This window comes from Mobula hypostoma, chromosome 8 (assembly GCF_963921235.1).
Source record: "Mobula hypostoma chromosome 8, sMobHyp1.1, whole genome shotgun sequence".
In the NCBI taxonomy this organism is placed as follows: Eukaryota; Metazoa; Chordata; class Chondrichthyes; order Myliobatiformes; family Myliobatidae; genus Mobula; species Mobula hypostoma.
The window spans coordinates 73,543,269-73,565,746 of record NC_086104.1 but is presented as its reverse complement, the minus strand read 5'-3'; the positions used below and the strand labels follow the sequence as shown (position 1 = coordinate 73,565,746).

The 22,478-nt window shown below is 37.7% G+C and overlaps 1 protein-coding gene across 1 annotated transcript in view; it reads left to right on the top strand.

The window, feature by feature from the left end:
* The window catches only part of LOC134351155 (uncharacterized), a 66,896-nt gene extending 50,931 nt beyond the window's left edge, over positions 1–15,965 (top strand). Inside the window, exons 4-5 of the mRNA XM_063057269.1 lie at positions 10,968–11,045; positions 13,789–15,965. Of these exons, the coding sequence (XP_062913339.1) occupies positions 10,968–11,045; positions 13,789–14,174 (464 nt within the window). The 3' untranslated portion in view covers positions 14,175–15,965. The remainder of the gene's footprint in view (positions 1–10,967; positions 11,046–13,788) is intronic.
* Positions 15,966–22,478: the final 6,513 nt, after the last annotated feature.

Below are 22,478 nucleotides of genomic sequence, written 5' to 3'. Positions count from 1 at the left end.
ATTTTGCTCTCTTTTTGCACTATGTATTTATTATATTTTTCTTGTTTTAACTTATAGCTATTTTTATGCATTGCATGGCTGCCACAAAACAACAAATTTTACAACATATATTAGTGATAATAAACCTGATTCTGATCACTCCAGTTGTGCTGCACTAGATATGCAGGTGTGTAAAATGGGGTTAACAACCTCCAATATGCTGACTCTGGGTACGAATGTACAACCAATAGTTGATACCTTTAAAAAGTAAACAGAAGGAAGAATAATGCTTCATTTAGTACAGTGTACAGTTCACAATTATTTATTTCATTTATAATCTGTATTCACTAAATAGTATCATGCTAATTTCCTCTCTGCTCCATTACAATAGATGCTTGATTATACAAATGTAAGTTCTTACAGACCCAGTTAATACCATGGCTTATCATTGTCAGGAGCCACATTGCTTTTGTCTTACTGACTGTTAATTATTATTTCAGAAATACTTCAGTAGAAGCAGTGCAAAATAAGTAAACTATCTTATAGAGGCATTAGCAAAGAGAACATCTTCGGTTGGTAATTTGGCTGTAATGATACTTCTATATTATTTCCTGCATAGAACACACAAGTAATTAAAGTCAATCAAAGATATTCAGGTGTTCGAATTGATAAAGGCACTTAATTAAACATGAGGGTGAGAGAAAAGGCATCTCTATCCCGGCGGGGAATTCACCAAACTGCACTTTGTCTAAATGACCCGGCTCTTGGCTCCAGATGTCCAAGTTCGATCCTGAACTTGGATAGTGTCAATGCAGAGTTTGCACATTCTCCATGTGAATGCTTCAGTTTCCTGGATTTTCCAGTTTTAGACCAATATCCCAAAGATGTGCCTTAATTAGCCACTGTAAATTACCCATGTATGATAATACATAGAGGAAAGGGGAAATGGTCAGACCAGTGGGGAGAGAGTAATTTACAGGAATATAGGGAGTGAAAGGAGCAAGAGAATAGGACCAATGATTTTGCACCACTTGGAGCTGGCATGAACTCAGTGGACTGAATGTCCTCCTTTTGTGTTATTAGAAGTTTGTGTATTTAATATTTCAGTATTGTTTGAGTAATGTTGAATATATATTGTTTGATTAAACATTCTTGTTCATTTAAATAATTCATTACAGATTATATGTAATAGTACGTGAATGCCATACATCACCATGTCACCACATCATATGTATGCAACTCGCTTAAAGTAAAAACAAAGTTAGACTCGCATTCCCTGCTCTTGTGTTTTTCTATCAATCTGTTCTTGTGTTTTGAAGTTACGCAATGAAACAGTGGTGACAAGGATGTTTTAAACAAGCCTGAAACAACTATCTACCTGTTGAAGGGCAGAGAGCTGTTCAATTTTTTTAGAAGTGCAGCACGCTTTCTTTGCAAGAGAGAAATGGTCAATTTTTTTAAAAAAACAGAAAACAGAAGAGTTCATGGGTTCATAAACAGTGAATGCCAAGTGATAATAATCATAAAGAAATTTCAGCATACATGGCTGAATTGAAAAGATTGTCTGAGCATTGTCAGTTCAGTAATGGGCTTAATCATGTTTTGAGAGATTGTTTAGTTTGTGGAATCTTACAAGAAAGCATTTGAAAACGGCTATTAGATGAAGCATAACTCACGGTTAAAAGAGCAGTTGAAGTTGCAGTATCAATGGAAACAGCATACAGAGACATAATTAAGTTGCAGTCAGGAATGAAATTGAGGGTGAACAAAATTACAATGTCTAAGCACAATCTGGCCTGGCCAAACAAATTGTGTTACTACTGTGACTGTGACGGGGTCTCACATACACTAGGCCAATGCAGGATTAAAGGCAGTTCATGGATATGATGTGTAGAGGTGATGTCTAAGATTTTCCTGAGTGGGGCTTGTTGCCTGCGATTGTACCTGCATTTTCCATTCCCCAGAACTGATGTTTTCCAATTCTGCTGGGCCATTGCCGCTGGCCTAGATGGATGTGGAGCTGTGCAGCGAGTTGGTGAGTGGCAATGGGGTCTTAATCAATGGCATGGGTAGAGTAGAGGAAGTGCTGCTTATGAAACTCCATTAGATCTGTTTAACAGATGGCATAGCCCCACCCCCAGCCTTGTCATGCATCAAAGGTTTTTTCAATGCAAGTAATGAAAAAACCATTAAAAATGAAATGAACAATTATGATGCTTTCAAATAAAATATCAGCTAAGTACACTTCAATTAAGTTAAGTTAATTCAAGACATTAAACTAAACCCACATAAACAAAAAAAAAATTCCCTTTCAAGTGAATGTGTCATACAGCCTGAACTAAGATCATGTGCCTCACATGCCTTTGCATGGCTGCTGACCTCCACTGCCAAACAGTCGAAGTTCAAAGTAAACTTATTATCTTCGAAATGTGGGAGGAAACACCCAATGTGTCAAAAAAGAATGAGTCACGCAAACAATAAAAAAAGTAACCAGATATTACATCGGACATGAACCACAGAAATCCAAAAGTAAGAATGCAGAAGGGGACCAACCAATCTTACCGTGTTGGTCTTATGCACAATTACTTTTCCAGTGGCTAACAATAGATATACTTAGGTTTGATTCGGCACTAACTTGGTCCAGTGTTGTTAAATTAAGATATAGATTAATGTCACTCAATCAAATCGGAATAACCTTTTGAGCACAATCACATAAATAAAGATGTAAATTAACCTATTAGTGGTGAGCAATGCCAGTGACCCAGGTTTAATTCTACCACTGTCTGTAAGGAGTTTATATGTTCTCTGCCTATGACTGTGTTGGTTTCCTCCTGGTGCTCTGGTTTCCTCACACATTTCAATGATGTGCGGGTTCATAAATTAATTGACCACATGGGTATAATTGAGTAGTACGTGCTTGCTGGGCCAGAATCTCTCCCTGATTTTGTCTGCTCTAAAAGTAGAGTGTAATTCTTGGTCAGCCAGCCTGACCAATCCTGTTGACGGAAACCAATGTTCAGTTTGAAATTTAGTCTTCGGTGTAGTGCTGCCAGTGGTGAACAGGTGTTTGCTGTGTCTCCTATGTTGAGGCTGGCTCAGTATCAAGTGACCTAGAAAGCAATCAAGAACATGCATTTATGCACCCAAGGCAGTTGACTCAGATTTAAGAATAACAAAACAGCAACTTTTCCCATCAGGTCTTTCGAAGAGCCATCCAATTGATCCTGCTTTTGGTGAAGGGCAAATTCACACAGAATAGCATAATTTCAAAGAGCACAATATTACTTCAGTCTATTACTATTGAAGATGCAGTCATTCAAATAGGATGATAAACTGCCATCTTGTTTGTTTTCTCACATACATGAAAATGGTACCATGGCACTTTTTTGAAAGAAAGTAGCATATTATCTGTGAAGTCTCACATATATCCTGAATAATGAATAATTGCTCATTGTGAGAGTTTGCTGTCTGCAAAATGGCTGATACACTTCCTACAGTACACCTGGTACCACAGGTCAGAAATAGTTCATTGGCAATTTGAAGTGTGAAGGATCCCACATAGATAAAACAAAAAAAAAATAATTCATTATAGGATTAGGCAGTCTTGCTTTGAGATTTTACTAATTGAAAGGACATTGTTGTAGCATATCCAAAGAGCTTACTTTAAGGGATACAGGGAGTTGTACTCAGTGGTATGTATATTTTTCTAGTTTATTAGATACAGTAATATATGTTGCTGCATTTTTTGGAAGTAAGTCACTGCATTAATAACTTATTGGGGAGTTAAGTGATCATTGATAAATTTCAGGTATTCATTCTGTTGTTGCTTGGTTCTCACCAGTTTCCTAACAACTAAGTAAAGGTTACGTTTGTTTATTCTCATAGGATTCCACTGTTGTGTTAGTATTAGAATTGAATATATGTATAGATTCAATGTCAGAGCACTGAATTTAAAAAACAAAGCCAGGAACAATACTTTCAGCTAGAATTCTATGCAATTTGGTGTTCTGTAGGCGGAGGTAGTTCAGTAACTGGATTCTGTAGTTGTTCAGCTGAATCTGACTTTGTGCAATTGATTTGTTTGCAAATTGATTAATAATGCGGTACATCTTGCCTATGCCTTACGGAATTCAACAAGTAAGTATCTGATTATTTGGGCATAAGATCAATGGCTATTTTACTGCTAGACTCCGGAACAGATAGAAGTGGGGATTCTGGGAGTACAAATAGTCAAGAGTCAATTGATCTCTCTTGCCTCTTACCTCTACCAATCTTATTTCCTTCTTGCCACTTCCCCATAATTATCTGCACCTCAATAGGTTTCAAGAGGTACACTTAATGTCAGAGGAATGTATACAATATACATCTTGACATTCTTTTTCTTCACAAACATCCACAAAAACAGAGGAGTGCCCCAAAGAATGAATGACAGTTAATTTTTAGAACCCCGGAGCCCTCCAGCTCCCCCCTCCCATGCATAAGCAGCAGCAAGGCAATGACCCTCCTCTTCCCCCACCAGCAAAAAGTATTGGCACCCTCCAACAAACACTCAGTCTCTCTCTTTTTCTCTCTCTCCCTAATAAGGGAAAAAGAGTTGTCCCTGTTTCCTTTGAGCAGATAAGCAGTATGTTCGGAGGATCCTACTTTAAATGAGCATGTCTCTTCATGGTTAGAAGATGCCACAGATCTTTCATCATGGCCTTCTTTATACTGGGTTATGGCACAGTAGGAGCTGAATGCCCTAACCCTGTACCAATTGTATTAAAAGCATTCAAGTTTAGTGCAAAACTTAATGTGTCACCAGATGGAAGGGAGAGAAGGAGGGTGATGAGAAAGGAAGGGAATGGGGGTGTATTAGAGGAGAAGGGAGTAAGAAAGAGTACCGTAGCAACAGCTTAGAATGCATTTTCGAAATACCAACCTCCATATCCAACTCCTGCAAGCACAGCCATAGAATGGCTACTCTTTCTGTCTCTACATAGCAAATTCCAGACAGGTACAAAGGACTCCTGTCTTCTACTCTCTTCCTATTACTGATCTAGAAGCCGCCCTCCACACTGTGTGCAGATAGCCTTGCTTATTACTAGGATCTTTGCATGCATCTGCTGTAACATGTAATCCTTGGAACCAGCAATAGTGGAAGATTATTGATAGGGCTGTTTCTGGCTTCTGTCTTTTATCGGCCTGAAATTCTTTCTGCTTGGGTGAATTTTGAGGATAAACAACAACATCTATTTGAGAAACTAAAGTGAAAATTTGTTAAACAGATGGAGTAATGTTAATTGGGAACATTGTGATAGTTAGAAATATTTATAAAGCTCCTTTTCAGTTGAACAGAGAGTATTGGCAGCTGCAATATTTCCTAGCTGTTTATCTGGCAATAGACTTCACACAGGTCTCAAATCATTCAATTTCTAATCATTCTTGAACACTCACCCTGAAATAAAGGGTAAGCACCTGTCTTATTAACATTTTAAGTGCACTTTCTGAGAGAAACAGCTGGAGACTATTGCCATTTAATTTACTGTGATATGTATTCAGATGAGTCACCACTGCAACAATAGTACCACCGGGAGTGCACCTGCAAGCCCAGGTTTCACCGACAGTGACTGGTTGAAGCCCAAACACAAAGAAAGGTCATTGTGAATTATACACGGATACTGTGTCATCTCTTGAATAGCTATAACATTGACTTGAAACACTAATCAGAAATGTGTACATTATTTAAAAGATGCAGCTGTCAACTAAATCCAGGGATTTTACAAGCTTCAATTATTAAAACTATGTACTATTTATGGATTGATCCACTTCCCACCATGGCTCACAGCTAGGAAGCAACCTGCAGAAATACAGGGGAGGTGGAGAGCCACGTACCTCTCTTTTATATTTCATGCCTCATCATTTGTGCAGTTCAATTAAGATCAAAAAATATGAAAGCTACTAAATGGCTTAATCAATTATTTTTAATTCCCTTTATTGACAAGATTGTTTTTGTAGGCTTACTGATCTCTGCTGGTCTGTTTGCATCCCCAGTGCCCTGGCTTTATTTCATATTTAATTGCAGTATCGCCAGTAGTCTTCACTTGGCTTATCGGAAACATCATTATTTAACATTGGGACTATTTCCTAAAGCATCAGCCTTAGAAGAATAAATCCCATATCTTGGAGATGACCTTGAAATTCATTTTGGGCTGTCAAAGGAGAACAATTTTAGCCAAAGAATTGAAAAATGATTGCAAAGTCTGATATCTCCCCAGGCATCTCCCCTGTGCTGACCAACTGGCTGGTGTATATCTTCAGCTTCTCGTTCCAGCAATGTGTGGTACCCACCTGCTTCAATCAGGCTTCAGTCATAACAGTGCCCAAGAGAAGTGTAGCATTCACATCCACAATGATGAAGTGATTTGAGAGGCTAGTGTTGAAGCATGTCAGCTCCTGTCTGTCAACTTGGATACCGAAGCAACAGGTTTACAGCAGATGCCATCTCATTGGCTCTTCACACAACCCTGGAACATCTGGACAGCAAAGGTACATACATCAGGATACTCTTTATCAATTACAGCTCAGCATTTCATACCATCACCCCCTCAAAACTAATCAGTAAACTTCAAGGCCTGGGCCACAATACCCCTTGTGCAGTTGGATCCTGGATTTCTTCACTTGAAGATCCCAGTCAGTTTAGATTGGCAAAAACATCTCTTCCACAATCTCTGTCAGCACAGGAGCACACAGGGATGTGTGCTTAGACCCTGCTCTACTCGCTTTACACCCATGACTGTGGCTAAGTACAGCTCCAATATCATATACAAGTTTGCTGATGACACCACGGTTGTGGGCTATATCAAAGGCAGTCTGAAAATTTGACTGAGTGGTGTAATAAGAACAACCTCTCAGTCAATAAGACCAAGGAACTGATTGTAGACTTCAGGAGAGGGAAACCAGAGGTCCATGAGCTAGTAATTATTGGAGGATCAGCGTTGGAGATCATCAATAACTTTAAAATCCTGGTGTTACTATCTCAGAAGACTTGTCCTGAACCCATCATTTAAATATAATTGCAAAGAAAGCACGACCGCACCTTTACTTCCTCAGGAGTCTGCAGAGATTAGGCATGACATCAAAAACATTAGAAATGGTGGAAAGTGTGCTGTTGGGCTGCACTATGGCCTGGTAGGGGACCACCAATGCCTTTGAGTTTGTTGTCCATTGATTCTGTTTACAATTACTGTTCTATAGATTTGCGAAATATGCCCAAAGGAAAAGAATCTCAGGGTTGTATGTGGTGACATGTATGTACTCTAATCATAAATTTTACTTTGAACTTTGAACTTTGCTTGAAGGACTTCCCTACAGCATCCATAGAGAAATGAGAAGCAAAATAGCACAGTCATAGAGACTGTTAGCTAGGGGAAAGTGAAGAGTTTTGTCTGTGTGGAGGTTCTAGAGTACAAAGTTGAAGGAGGCAACATTGAAGGAGCAATTCAGTGTGTATGAAACTTTCTCCTGCTCATTAATTAGAATTACTTTCATACTATGCCTGCAATACACACATAGACCCACCTGTTGTGTAGAATGTTTTATATGTATGTACTCTTTTTAATGTGAATCCTTTCACTGACAGTACTAAGTCCATCAATAAGGCTCATCTAGGAGTTCTGTCTGTTACCCATTTCAAACTTTCTATTTATGTTCAATGTTCAATTTCCTAGACCGGATTGGTTTCAGGAGAAAGATTTTTTTTGTTACATGTATTTTCTTATTGCAGGCCACCAAGTTAAATAGTAACTTATGGCTTAAAAAAACATTTTTTTTTCAGGTCCATCAAGACCTGCAGACATTAACACGTCCTAAGGATCTAACTGTGGACATTTGTTCTGACCCTATATTATTAGCCATGCAGTTACATTCATCTAAGGAGATATTTTCTTGGATCACGCATAGACCCATCAACATGGGAGATGACCAGAATACTTTGCAGCCTCCAACAGAAGTCCCCTCCCTACAGTATTCCTTGCAGGAAGGCTTTCCTTTCACTGAAATAGAGATTATAACAATATGTGAAAATTCATACACATCAGCATAAAGGTTATTAAAGCTGTGGAGTTGTGGGAAGGTTGTATTAAGGAAAATGGAGTCCGCTGAAGGACTTGGATAGATTCGGTCAACGATCAAAGGAATGGCGGATGGGTTACAGTGCAGGGAAGTGAATGATCTTGCAATTTGGTAGAAGCTGTAGATTATTTTGCAAACGTTGAGCAAATTTGGAAATCAGAGGTGCAAAGGGACGTGGGAGTCTTAATGCTGTATTCCATAAAGGTTAACTTGCATGTCAGAATCAGAATCAGAATCAGGTTTATTATCACTGGCATGTGTTGTGAAATTTTTTAACTTAGCAACAGCAGTTCAATGCAATACATAATATACAAGAAGAAAAAACTAATAATAAATAAGTAAATCAATTACAGTATATGTATTTTGAATAGATTAAAAATCATGCAAAAACAGAAATAGTATATATTAAGAAAGTGCGGTAGTGTTCATGGGTTCAAAGTCCATTTGGGAATTGGATGGCAGAGGGGAATTCGCTGTTCCTGAATTGCTGAGTGTGTGCCTTCGGGCCTTTGTACCTCCTACCTGATGGTAACAGTGAGAAAAGGGGTACTTGTCAACTTTTGGTTCCTTCAGCTTACCTAGAACTTCACTAGTAGTGATATTACCTGTATTAAGTTTCTTCCATTCGTTGGCCCTCTTAATTTCTACTCTTATGGCATGGTTTTGATATCTTCTATAAGACTCTTAATGTTAAATATTTGTTCAAAGTCTCTGCAATTTTTTTTCTTTTTCTTTATTAAATCTTAGTATCATCCTCTGGTGGGGACCAATAATCACTATATCTACTTTCTTCCTTCTCAAATAATTACAGGAATATTTAATATTTGTTTTTTTATAGATTTTGTCTATTTACTTTAGATTTTTTCCATTTTTATTTGTTTCACCTTTGCTATTTTCTAGTCTTCTTGTCTACCATCGATGTTTAAATGAAATCGACTAGAGAAAGGAGCAAAGGCAATATGAAGTTCATCCATGGATTCAGTGTGCTGAAAGATCGGTCATGATCTAAATTAATGAAGAGCAGTTATAAGATGCAAAATAGCCAAGTCCTGCTTTTGCTTATATTCTATTCTGTAGCATTCACATTGCATCTCTTCTCTTTCCATTTAGTACAACTCTTGACTGCTTTAATTAGCCATGAATTGATTATCTTTACCAGAATATTTATTCTCAATCAAAAATAAATTTGTTAAGAATTATAATCCACTGCATTTCCTTATATGTTCAGCTCTGCTTATCTGTTGTTTTACCTTTCAGCCAGCACTGCCTTGTTATCTTTTATAATGTTATTACATCAGCTTAAAATTTTAGTTTCAAACAAAGATTTGTCCCTCTCATATGGAAGGTGAAATTTTGTTATGTTATGATCACTGTTCACCATAAGATCCTTCATTAAAGCATCATTTTTTTAAAATCCATTTTATTCCACAAAACCTGATGTAACATAATTTCCTGGCTGGTTACTAAATATATTCTTTTAAGAAAGTGTCCCAAATACTGTAAACTCGAGATTACTATTACCAGATTTGAATTTTTAATCTATATTTTGGTTGAAACTGCCTGTGATTACTGTGGTACAAAATGTTTTGGAATTACAATTTCTTTCCTGTGGATATTATAGTATTTTTTGTCTCTGTAACCTTGAAATAGTTGCTAACATTAAAACAATAAATCCACCTGAAGGTTATTGACCATTTCATTAATGTAGTTATACAGACAATTTTTCAAGTTATTCACCTTGACAGATAATAGTGTTGAAATTAGAATGTGGGTTTCCACAGTCAGTCAGTCAGAGTCGTTCATTTCACTAGGACTCAGACAGACTTGCACCCTCCTCCTCTCCCTACCACCACAACCCCCTTCCTTTCCACACTGACTCCTGAGTGTGCCCCAGCTCAGAGTTCACATAACTAGTGGAACTAGTTTGTTGCTGAAAGTTCAGGTCAAGATTACGGTGATCACTTTGCACAAAGTCAATAAAGGGAAAGGCACAACAACTAAATATTAGAATGCCAGCTCAAGATCTAGCTCAGTTGTTTATGGGAGGTCAAACCATCTTGGATTGGAGCTAGTGGTCAAGTTAGATTTCCATGGGTACATGAATTGGGCAGCTATGTTCCAACAGGGTTAGTAATGAACTCCAAATTCCAAAGTGGAGGAATTACGAACCTTCATAAGGCTTGATAATAAATATAAACAGTTCTCATTACTACTACAAAGTAAGCTAATTTATCAAAAAATGTTTCCTCATTGAACTTTGCGGGTCCTTTATTCATTCATTGAACAGCCCTATTGAATATTCTTAAGTTAAGGTGTTGGTTTTGGTGAAATATTATTTTCCAAGGCCAGTATTATAGTTTACTTGAGGTATGGTGCTCAGAATTGCCTGCAGTACCCTTCAGATTTAAACTAGTTGTGTTGCAATTCTAACCTCATTATAGATAACCCTGAGATTTTCCACATCCTCGTTGTATACTTTTGAGTGAGAAAATGCCAATTTATTCCACATTATCAATTCTCTGGTATGTAGTTATGTCTGCAACAGAATCTGCTGAGGCCAGTCATTCGATGGAGGAACTTAGTACCCATTTGAATTTCAAACAACTCAGAAGCTCACAGACATTAATGCACTCGAATATGAATGTCAGTGGAGCCCCTCGAGGAATGATTAGAAATTACATCATTAAGAAGTAGAAATTTAAACTAAGTAATGAGTAAGTCCATTTAAAACATAGAGCATAATTGTTATTGTTCATTTTTCATTGTTTCCACAATCTTTTATTGAGTAAAAGCTAAGTGTGCCATCATACAGGGTATTCCTGTGATGGAATATAATTGCTTACCTCTTTTCATTATACTACCTTAATATCCCTTAGGACGCAACAAAGTAAACAGCTTTACTTCGGTGAAACACAATCAATCAAATCTTCAGAAGATTAGGAGTCAAAGGGAAGGTAAGTTACATTTTTCATAATTATCTCACTTAAGTTTCTAATTATTTATGTGTTTACAAAATAATGCTTGTAATATTACCTTCAATATTAACAGTTTTTAAATGTCTTTGAAAGTCAGAGATACTTAAAATATGCTTTAAAAAGTCCACAGTTGTCAAAGCTTTCAGGACAATTTTGGGGCAGGACTTCCTCTCTATGCCACTAGAGGGCCTGCTGCCACCCAGACCACTGGTTTTAACTCACTCAATTTGCATTCCCTGTAATTAGCATTCCAATAACATTTTAAAATCCAGTATTCAAAAATAAATGTATTTTTCAATTGTTTCTGTCTCATCAGTTTGAACTGCAAATTAAATTTCATGCCAGCTGTACATTAAAGCGGGCAAAGTAAATGAACACTAAGTTAACAACCCTATAGTTCCCTTACCTCGCACTGCTTGTTTCAACCTCCAACCCAAGATCCACAAACCTGACTGTCTGGGTAGGCCCATTGTTGCTGCCTTACTGAACTTGTGTCTGCATACCTCAACACCATTTTATCCCCTTTGTTTCAATCCCTCCTGACCTACATCCGCCATACTTTGCATGCTCTCACTCTCCTGAACAATTTTCAATTACCTGGCCCTCATTTTCACCATGGATGTTTAATCCCTATACATTTCTATTCTCCATCAAGAAGGCTTTAAAGCCCTCTGCTTCTTTCTTGATAACAGACCCAACCAGTTCCCCTCCAACACCACCCTTCTCCATCTAGCGGAACTGGTTGTCAACCTCATCACTTTCTCCAAGCCTGAGGTTTAGCATAGATCCCAACTATGCCCGCCTTTTCACTGGCTACATGGAACAGTCCATGTTCCAAGCCTTCCCTGGTAATGCTCCCCAACTCTTTCTGTGTTGCATTGATGACTGCATTGGTGCTGCTTCATGCACCCATGCTGAGGTTGTCAATTTCATCAACTTCGCCTCCAACTTCCACCCTGCCCTAAAATTCACTTGGTCCATTTCTGACACCTCTCTCCCCTTTCTCAATCTGTCTCCATTTCTGGAGACAAACTGTCCTCTCTTATTTTTTTGTAAACCTACTGATTCCCACAGCTTTCTTTACTATACTTCTTCCCACCCTATCTCCTGTAAAAATGCCATTCCCTTTTCTCGGTTTCTTGGCCTCTATTCCCAGGCTGAAGCTTTCCTCTCTGGGACATCAGAGAAGTCCTACTTCTTCAAAGAACAAATTTCCCTTCCTCCACCATTGATGCTGCCCTCTCCTGTATCTTCTCCATTTCCTGGATATCCGTGCTCACCTCATCTTCCCACCACGTTAACAGTGGTAAGAGTTTCTTGTCCTCATCTGACAGCGATGAGCTTCCACATCCAACACATCATTCTCCGCAAATTCTGTCACCTTCAGTCACCATTAACACCAAGTACATCTTAACCTCCCCGCCCATCACTCCCTGCTTTCTGCAGGAAATGCTCCCTCCATGACTGTCTTGTCCATTCATCCCTCCCCACTAAACTCCATCCCGGCACTTATGCCTGCAAGCAGCAGATGTCCTGAAGAAGGGTCTCGGCCCAAAACGCCGACTGTACCTCTTCCAATAGATGCTGCCTGGCCTGCTGCGTTCCACCAGCATTTTGTGTGATGTGCAACACCTGCCCATTCACCTCCTCCAAAAAGTCCTTCCAGGTGAGACAACACTTCTCTTGTGAATTTTCTGAGATCCTCTACTTTATCCAGTGCCCTGATGCAGCCTCCTGTGCATTGGTGAGATCTATTGTAGACTAGAGGATTGCTTTGTCAAGCACCTCCTCTCCACCTGCAAAAAGCAGGATTTCCCGGTAGCCAACCATTTTGTTTCCTATCCCCATTCCTGTTCAGTCCATGGTCTCTTCTTCTGTCACACTGAGGCTGCTCTCAGGTTGAAGGATCAACATCTCATATTCCGTCTAATTAGCCCCAAAATTATGGCATGAACATCAATTTCTCTCATCCGCTAATAATTCATCTATCAACTTCTAGCTTGTCCTTCTCCTTTCCCATCTTCTTATCTGGCATCTTCCCTGTCTCTTTCCAGTCCTGATGAAGGGTTTCAGCCTGAAATGTTAACTGTTTATTCATTTCCATAGAGGCTAATCTGATGAGTTCCTCAATCTCTTGTGTTTACAATAAGTTAATTGTCATGCAAAGTGAAATTTAATGGACTGACTGACCTTATTAATCTCAATAAATATTTGGAACTTGTGAACAGAACATAGTAATAAATCATATATTTTGTCTTACCCTTGCAACTGACTAAAGATCCATATAGAGGAAATGCCTGCCTCTGGACCCCGAAAATCACAAAAGCCTCAGACAATTTTTTGTCTCATTGTCTGCTTTACCATGTTGGACCCAAAATGAAAATGATGCTATCTTCCCAGCTGTACTTTTTGAGAATGCATGGCAAAGACAGGACAATATGCAACATAAGACATAGGAGCAGAATTAGCCATTTGGCCTCACGAGTCTGCTCTGCCTTTCAATCATGGCTGATCCTTTATTCCCCACCTCCTTAGCCCTACTTCCTGACCTTCTCTCCGTAACCTTTGATGCCGTGTCCAATCATCAAACACATTGACATTTTCCTCCTGTTTCTGAGTCCAGTTATCCACAAGGTATCATAGAATTAACACTGAAATCTATTTAAAACTTCTGCTGTATTAACTGTAAGACAATTAATGCAACATTTATGTGTCCTGTCAGGCCAATCTTCGCATTCATTAAACGTATGTTCTATCTTCAACTCTGGGACAAGGACTTTACCCCATTCAGAGAGAAATGGACTATTTACAGACAGGATGAAAGGTGAACAGCCTGATTCGTATGAAAGCAATATTCCAGGAAGTTTTAAAGTAGACAACTCAGGACCCTTGGAAGTAGAAGTGCATGACCTGACAAAGTTGGAGGCTTCAGAAACACCCAATACTGATGATGAAAAAGATGATGAAGAATCAGTAGCAACAGACAGCACTGTGCATCTCACAAAGCAAATTGAGGTGATCATTAACTTGAAACCAAAGGCGGAGGAGAATATCGAGTGTAGCATTGAGAAAGACCAGCAAATAAATTCAGATGAAACTCTTGTGTGAGCACATGAAATTTATAGATTTTTTTGTTATAAATGTTGAACTATGATTCACTAACTCAGAATCAGAATCATGTTTATTATCATCAGCATGTGTCGTGAACTTTGCTAAACTTATTTCCTGCTTGGTATTCTCATCAAGAAATGTAAAACCATTTTGATCAATATTTGACATATAAGTATGTTTTTAGTTCGAGGTATGAATACACATCATGGTGATACCAAAGTAAATAACTTTTGGCCAAAATGTAGATCTCGGTGCCAACTGCTGAAAACTAATGACTAATAACGTCTGTTTGATTATGTTATTGTGCCGATAAAGGGAAGAAACCAATGATAACAAGTAATTGATCATTGGTAATGAATATGTTATTGTCACATATACCAAGATACAATGTAAAACTTTGCTTTGCATGTCACCCATACAAATCATTCCAAAACGTAAATACAGTGAAGTTGTACAAACGGATTAGCAATAACAGAATGCAATTAGAGCAACATTGTGGTGCAGGTAAGAAAATAAGATGTATGGCCCATGATATGGTCAATTGAGGAATCAAGAGTTCATCTTTATCATACTTGAGGTCAGATCAAGGTTCTTATGACAGCAGATTAGATAGAAGCTGTCCTCAATCCACGTTGTGAGTGATTTCATTCTTCTGCCTGGTGGAAGAGGGGAGAATAACCAGGATGTGAGGGGTCATTGATTTTGTTTGTGTTCCTGAGGCAGCAGGAAATGCAGACAGAGTCAATGGAGGGGAGGTTGGTTTTCATGATGTACTGAGCTGTGTCCGCAGCTCTCCACAATTCCTTGCTATTTTTGACAAAGCAGTTGTCGTACATAACTTTATCTGGTTAGGATACATTCTATCATATATTGATAAAAATTGGGGACATGCTGAACTTCTGAGGAAGTAGGGGTAGTCTGTGCTTTCTGGCCATAGATTCTATGTTGGTAAGTCTTTGATTTTTCTCCTAATACACACTAAATAATTATAATTCTGAACAGAATAACTTTTTGTCTAATGAAAAGCACCAATTTTCATTTACGTAACATTCTTGACATAGTAAATTGTCCCTTAGTGCTTCATAGATTATCAGATAGAATTTGACACCAAATCATATAATATATTTCAATACTTGACCAAAGAGTTGTCAAAAAGATTAAGCAGAATCCCAGAGTAGTTGGAGAAGTTTAGAATACAAATTCCATAATTTAGTTAATTCAAAATGCACTATTAATGAAATGTGCACGAGAGGTCAGAAACAGAACAACAAAGATTGCTAGTAGGAACATAAATATTGAGGACATTACAATGACAGACCTGGAGAGGGATATGGATGAATTTGAAAGCATATATGGGAGTTCTAAAACTGAGCATCCGTCAGGTCAAGTACTGGTATAGACATGACCACAGAGATAACAGGAGCCTTTGTACTTGTTTGGATGGGAGCAACAGGGTTAGTTTTGTGCTTATGTTTATGGAGATCAAGGAATGGTTAGAGGGGCAACTGCAAACTGTATATTTAATAAGATTGCACGTCAATTGATAAAACTGTTTATTCAAGAATTCTTTTTTAGTTTTTTTCAAAGTATTTCATATATTTTTACACTATTGTCTTAAAGAATTTGTATCAGGAAAGTTATTATGAATGTTAGTAGGTGTATTTTTAATCATCTTTCTTCTGTATCTGTTACACTTGGTTGCCAAACCCACACTTAGAGGCGTACACTAAGTTTAAAGGTGTCCTATTTTTGGAAAAAACAGATTGTTTGGTAAATGGTTCATGTTAAGTCAACTCCAGTCTTTTTATTAAGATGACTGTGACCATTTAATCTCTGAGAATATAAACACATGTTTTGTAATTTTGTAACAGTATAATTACTATTTTATCATTTCAGGTTTTCACCTTTCTCCATAGCAGGTGAGGTAATTTTGTGTGGACCAGTTGTTTATGGTCTTTAATCTGATTTGATGTTTTGCCAAGGTCTCAATTAGTCATAAAAGCTTTTTTTTAATTCAATTTTTATCAGAAATCCATTTTCATGGTCGGATTATCAATAGAAAACCAATATTTTTTTTCTAATGTACATATCAGTTTGAATTAATTATGTTCTTTTTTTAGCATTATCTCCCTGCTCTGTTCATTAAAAAAACATTACTCAGTGCAGAGGAACAGGAGTAATAACCGGTAGTGTCTCATGTTGGTCCTTGTTCTACAAGCATATTGCAAGGAGGAAAATACATGTTCTCGAGAAACTATCAGAAACATGAAAGGCAAAGTGTTGTTGTTTCTTTATTATTTATTGTAGATCAGTTAAAAATGAACACTTGTCAAAACTAATTACACCAACTGAATATGATAAATTTTGAGGCAAATAACTTGGATTTTGGGAAGGCTTTCTCAAAAATATGTTACTTACTTTATTAAGTAAAACTAATTTCACATTTTGCAAATATATTTATACACGGAGGGCCACTGTCTTAATAATGTATGTTGCAATAATGATGTAAATAGCTCAGATTATTTCCCAGGTTAACACTAAGGCAACAGTCTGAACAGAGATATGGGCTGTATAATTAGGGAAGGAATTAGCGAGTTAGAAAATAGCCCTTAGTGTATATAATTTGTTGGCTGAGTAAGACTGAATGGACTGTGGTCAACTGTTCTGTGCATTTATGACTTTAAATGCAAACCTAAGAAGGCAAGACTCAAATCTGGAAGTTGATTATATGATTTCTCTGCAACATCACTGACTCTGAATCTGGATCTCAGGAACTAACTCATTGTGACAAGTAGTTAAATTACGAGATTTGAAAATGTCACTGAATCCGGTCATGCAATCATTGGTAGCATTTCTTTGATGACGGTAAAATTTAAGATTAATGAAGATTTTTAAAGGTTTATTCTAACACTTGAATTGCTATAATGAAACTGCAGAAAAATAAAGTTGATGAAAATGCATTTTAAATACCATGTCATCAAAAAGAGTTAAAACAATCTCGTTAAAAAGTGAGACAGTTAATGTCATATAAATTTTTATGCACATGTGCTGCACTATAAATTATTTACATCACAAATGTGACAATTCAAATTTCTCTCAAAAAGATCAAATTTCAATTGCCTATTTTCAGTCGATTATGACTTCTTTTGCTTTACAAAACGTTACCTTTTAACTATAGTTCATCCAAAATTAGTGCTAACAATAAATAAATGCAAAATTCTTTGTCACTTAATTGTGGGATTTATTTTCAAACTGCATAACAACTGTGATTGCAGCTAAATTATAGATGCCAAATTATAATTTATATTTATTAAAATGCTCCATTCTAGAACAAATTCACCTAAATTTCCATAAAGAATAGTAATAATACTTGCTGCTTTTAATGGAAAAGTAACTAATAAATTTAGTGAATCAGACAATTTTTTTGAGGACTTTGAACTACTGGTTTAACTGAAACTTTCTGTTAGTTGCTTTCATAACACATAACATGAAGACCCAAAAAAAAACAGATGCTACATTCCCCTTGAATTTGGTGCTGAATTCTGTCTTGAAAATGAGCAATTGTACTGAAATCAAATTCTATATGTTTTAACATTGATTAGTTTTCTCTTTATTAATTTAACAGTAAATTTGCTATATGTTTACCATGCTTGTGACACTAGCTCAGTGTAATACATTTAGAATTATTAACAAATGGGTGCCATTGTAGCATAGCGGTTAGGGCAACGCTATTACTGTAGTGTATTCAATATTTCAGTAATATTGTAAATATATTGTTTGATTAAGCATTCTTTGTTTATATCATGCTTTGTGGGTCTTATGCACATGTCATTATGCCACCTCATCATATCTGTGCACCTTGCTAAAGAAAAGGACCTAAGTAATCTACCATTTGCAGCTCCGGTCTTTCTGACAGATAGTTCCTGGAGATACAAAACTTAACACTGGAATGAAAATCCTTTCGCCATTTGCATGCCACATTCCCTGCAATGGAGACAACTGAAAGTGAAATAAGAAGTGATGCCATAGTACTGAAAGATCAATACTCTCCTACCAGGATCGAGGATATCTTTTCAAATGTTTCTGGAGGGAAACAATTTAGCAAAGTGGATTTAGCAGAGGCCTACCTAGAGATGGAGATGGAAGAAGACTCCATTGTGTTTCTCATCATAAACACTCACAAAAAGCTTTATCACTGTAATAGGCTTACGTATGGAGGATTATCTGCACCTGCACTGTAGCAGAAAATTATGGACCGGGTGGTGCAAGGCTGCCCAGGCACTCAGTGTTACCTGGATGACATCATTGTTATCGGTAAGGATGACAAAATCTCAAGACAGTGTTAAGAATAGAAGATTATGGGCTCAAAGCATGACACAACAAGTGTGAATTCTTTAAACCAAGCATCAATAACTGTGGGCACGTCATTGATTCACAAGTATTACACAAGTGTCCTGAGAAAATTCAAGCAGTGGTGGATACCTCACCTTAGGATATAGGTGCAGTCACATGTTATGAGTGATGGAAGTGAACATTCCATAACCTTTGCATCATGTGTCCTTACCACTGCAGAGAAAAATTACGCACAGATTGACAGGGAGGCCTTGAGTCTGCTTTGGGTTGTAAAATGTTTCAACCTGTATTTGTATGGGAGAGAGTTTACCCTCAGTACTGATTATCAACCACTACAGTCCACTTTCAATCTACAGGAGGGAGTTCCACTAACAGCAGCAGCACGAATGCAGAGATGGGCTCTGTTTCTTGGAGGACACAATGACATGATCAAAATCAAGAGGAGCACTAATCATGGAAATGCTGATGGATTTTCCAGTTTACCCTTTGAAAAGGAAATACCAGAAAAACTTACAAAAGGTAACACCTGAAAAACTTACAAAAGAGGACACTCCTTTTGACATATTCTCCATAATGCAAATTGAAAGTCTCCCTATTATAACAGAGAAGAAGCAAAGGGAAAGTAGAAAGGACCCCGCACTGTCTTAGATCTACATGGCAACCCAAAAAGGCTGGAATGTGCAGCGGAACTTGTATTTTCCCCATTTTTACCTGTGCCAAAATGAAATTGCTGAATGCCAGTCATCTCGGCTTGGTCAAAATGAAAGCATTGGCTCAAAGCTTTGTCTGGTGGCCTGGTATAGATCAGCAGACTCAGTATATAAGATGACTAGAGAGCAATACCTTAAATATTTGGGTTGAAATGCATTCTATATTGAGTTGGAATTTATGGAACGGAAGGGCCTGTTACACGCTGTTTCTCTAAATAAAATAAAATAAATTCTATTAACTATCCAGTATGTTTAGTTTCTCACAGAGTATTGGTGATTTTTTTTCATGGAACTTGTAGTAATTAGGGAGGTAAACCAAAGCATCATACTTGATACACGATTAGAAACCTGTAGTAACAGTGCAACTGATAACTGACCTCTTCAGTCAATCAGCTTAAGGATTCGTTATTGCCCCCACCAACCCTAATCCCTCCTCATCTCCCATTCTTTATTTGAAATAAAATAAGACCAGGACCATGTGGTAGCACTCTTGCCTCTAGATCAGAAGGTTGTTATTTTTCAAGACCAAAAGAAGGTCAATTTGACATTCTGATGTGTTGCTCAGAGTGTTGTTCGAGATCATAGCTCTTAGATTATGCAATAAATCAAAAAGCCAAAGTCAAGGGTGAATATTTGATATTGCAATGTCGGGAGCTCAGCAGCTAATCTGTGCATAGCAAGCCTTCCACGTAAAGCCAAGTGGAGCAAATAATTTACTTTGCTCGTTTCAGTTGAAGAATTAACTTTGACAATTACAAAGTGGAGAAAACCGTGTTCCTCTCTGGTGACTCAAGCAGATACATTTCCAAGAGCAGAACTCTCCCCAGCTTTAATAATATAATTTTCAATTTTACAACTACCATTGGAAGGTTTATATTCATGTCAGGAAACTTGTCCTGTAACTTACATTCAGTGACCACTTTATGAGGTACAGGAATGGAACCTGGTGTGGTCTTCTGTTGCTGCAGCCCACACAAGATTCAACATGTTGTGCATTCAGAGATGTTCTTCTGCACACCACTGTTGTAACATGTGGTTATCTGTGTTACTGTCACAATCCTGTCAGCTTGTCAGTCTGCCCATTCTCCTCTGACCTATCTCTTTAAAAGGCATTTTCACCCACAGAACTGCCACTCACTAGATGTGTTTTGTTTTTCACATCATCCTCTGTAAACTCTAGAGGCTGTTGTGCACAAAAACCCCAGGGGATTAGCATTTTCTGAGATACTCAAACCATCCCATCTGGCACTAACAACCATTCCACAGTCAAAGTCACTTCAATCACATTCTTCCTCATTCTGATGTTTGGTCCGAATAACAACTGAACCCTTTGACCATGTCTGCATGCTTTTATGCATTGGGTTGCTGCCAGATGTTTGGCTGATTAGATATTTACATTAATGAGCAGGTGTACCCTATTAAGTGGTCAGTTACTGTAACTAAGCTACCGTATTCTCCTCAAAATGCATAATTCAACAAAAAGAGGCACAAGACAAACTACAGATGGTGATAATCTGAAGCAATACATAAAATGCTGGAAAAAGTCAGTTGGTCACACAGTCTTTATCAATATTTCAGGTTGAGACCCTCATTGGAACTGGAAAGAAAGCGGGGAGAAAGCCACTATGAAGGGGTAAGGAGTAGAGGTGGAGTCAGAGTATGGAGTGATAGTTCATCCTGGTGAGAATAGAATGATAGGCAGGTCAGGGAGGGGGAGTATGAGAAATGTGTAAGAAGCTGAGTGGTGATAGGTGGAAGTGTCAAAGGGCTGAAAAAGGTGGAATTTGATAGGAGAGGGCAGAGGCCTAATAAATAAAGGTGAGGAGGGGAACCAGGGGGAGGAATGTGTGGATGTTGGGCAAATCAAGAAGATAGGGGAGAGGAAAGAGGAGTGATAGTGCCAGTGGTAAAAGGGAAAACAAAGGGGGGGGGCAGAGTAGTGGTTACTGGAAGTTAGAGAAAGTTTGGAGACTAGCAAGGTGGTATATGAGGTGCCATCCCTCTAGTCTGCTTCTGGCCTCAAAGTGACATTAGAAGAGGCAATGGATAGACATGTTGTTGTGGGAACACTATTGTAGTTGCCCTTTCTACTGTGAATGTCTGCAAGAAAATGAATCTCAAGGAGGTGTATGGTGGCATATACTACATACTTTGATAATAAATTTACTTTGAATTTTGAACCATGAATGGCTGGCCTTCAGGTGATCCTAGCTGTTATGGTGTCCGATGCAACAATTCTTTATCATGTCAAGGTTGTAATTGTATTTTTAAATTTAAAGTGCCCAGACATATTCTGTCGTCCTGTATTCCAACCTGAAATTTAAAAAATCAGTGACTCCAGTGGTAAGTAATGTTACCAGATCTTCTGTCACCCTGCCCAAGAGCAAATAAAATATTTATCATTACATTATATGTTAAAATAGAGTTGCTAATAAAATTGAACCTCTACAAAAATATAAAAGGATTGAAAATTAGTAGTGAAAATTCTCAATAGGTCCATTTTCAATTTGGACTTCCTATTAGATATTACTTTTGATGCAAAACCCAAACTCTTCATTTACATTATCAGTTTAACACCAGTGAAGTTAAGAAACAATAAAATAATTAGCGCACCCACAAATACTTTGAAAGAAATCAAGTGTAAACATGGAGATGTCAGAAAACTGCATGTCCGCTTGGAAAAAATAAGAGCCATTCTAGGTTTTCCAATTTTACCCACACATTGTGACACCATGCATATCACATTCAAAAAAATTCTGCCCACTGAGAATTTTAGTTTTGATAAGTGGCAAATTTTGCAACTTTGTATAAATATGACCATTAATTGGGCATTTTGCCATAACATTTTGGCAGATGATTGGAAATCAGGGAGGAGGGACATAAAGGCACACATTTTGTCATTTCTCCTGAGTAGCTTCTACTGCTGTTTGTGCTGGTATGAAGTGAGCATCCTTAGTTGCTGAATTAATGCCATAAAGTGATCTGTAGAACTGCACTCAGTGGAAGATGAGCTGCAGCTGGAGGACAAAACCATCCAGCCAGTCAATTTGAGAAAGCATATTTGGGCCAGGCTGACTGACTGAGGAATGTTTATACACTGTAACTGAGATCTAAGTTCGAGATTTGTGGACTATTAATAGTTTGGTTGATTTAAGAGTAGTTTAAGTGCTAGCATCCATAAGACACAATCTTGTTAAAGTTATTTTATTGAAGTTATTAGAGCCCTTCTGTTATAGTC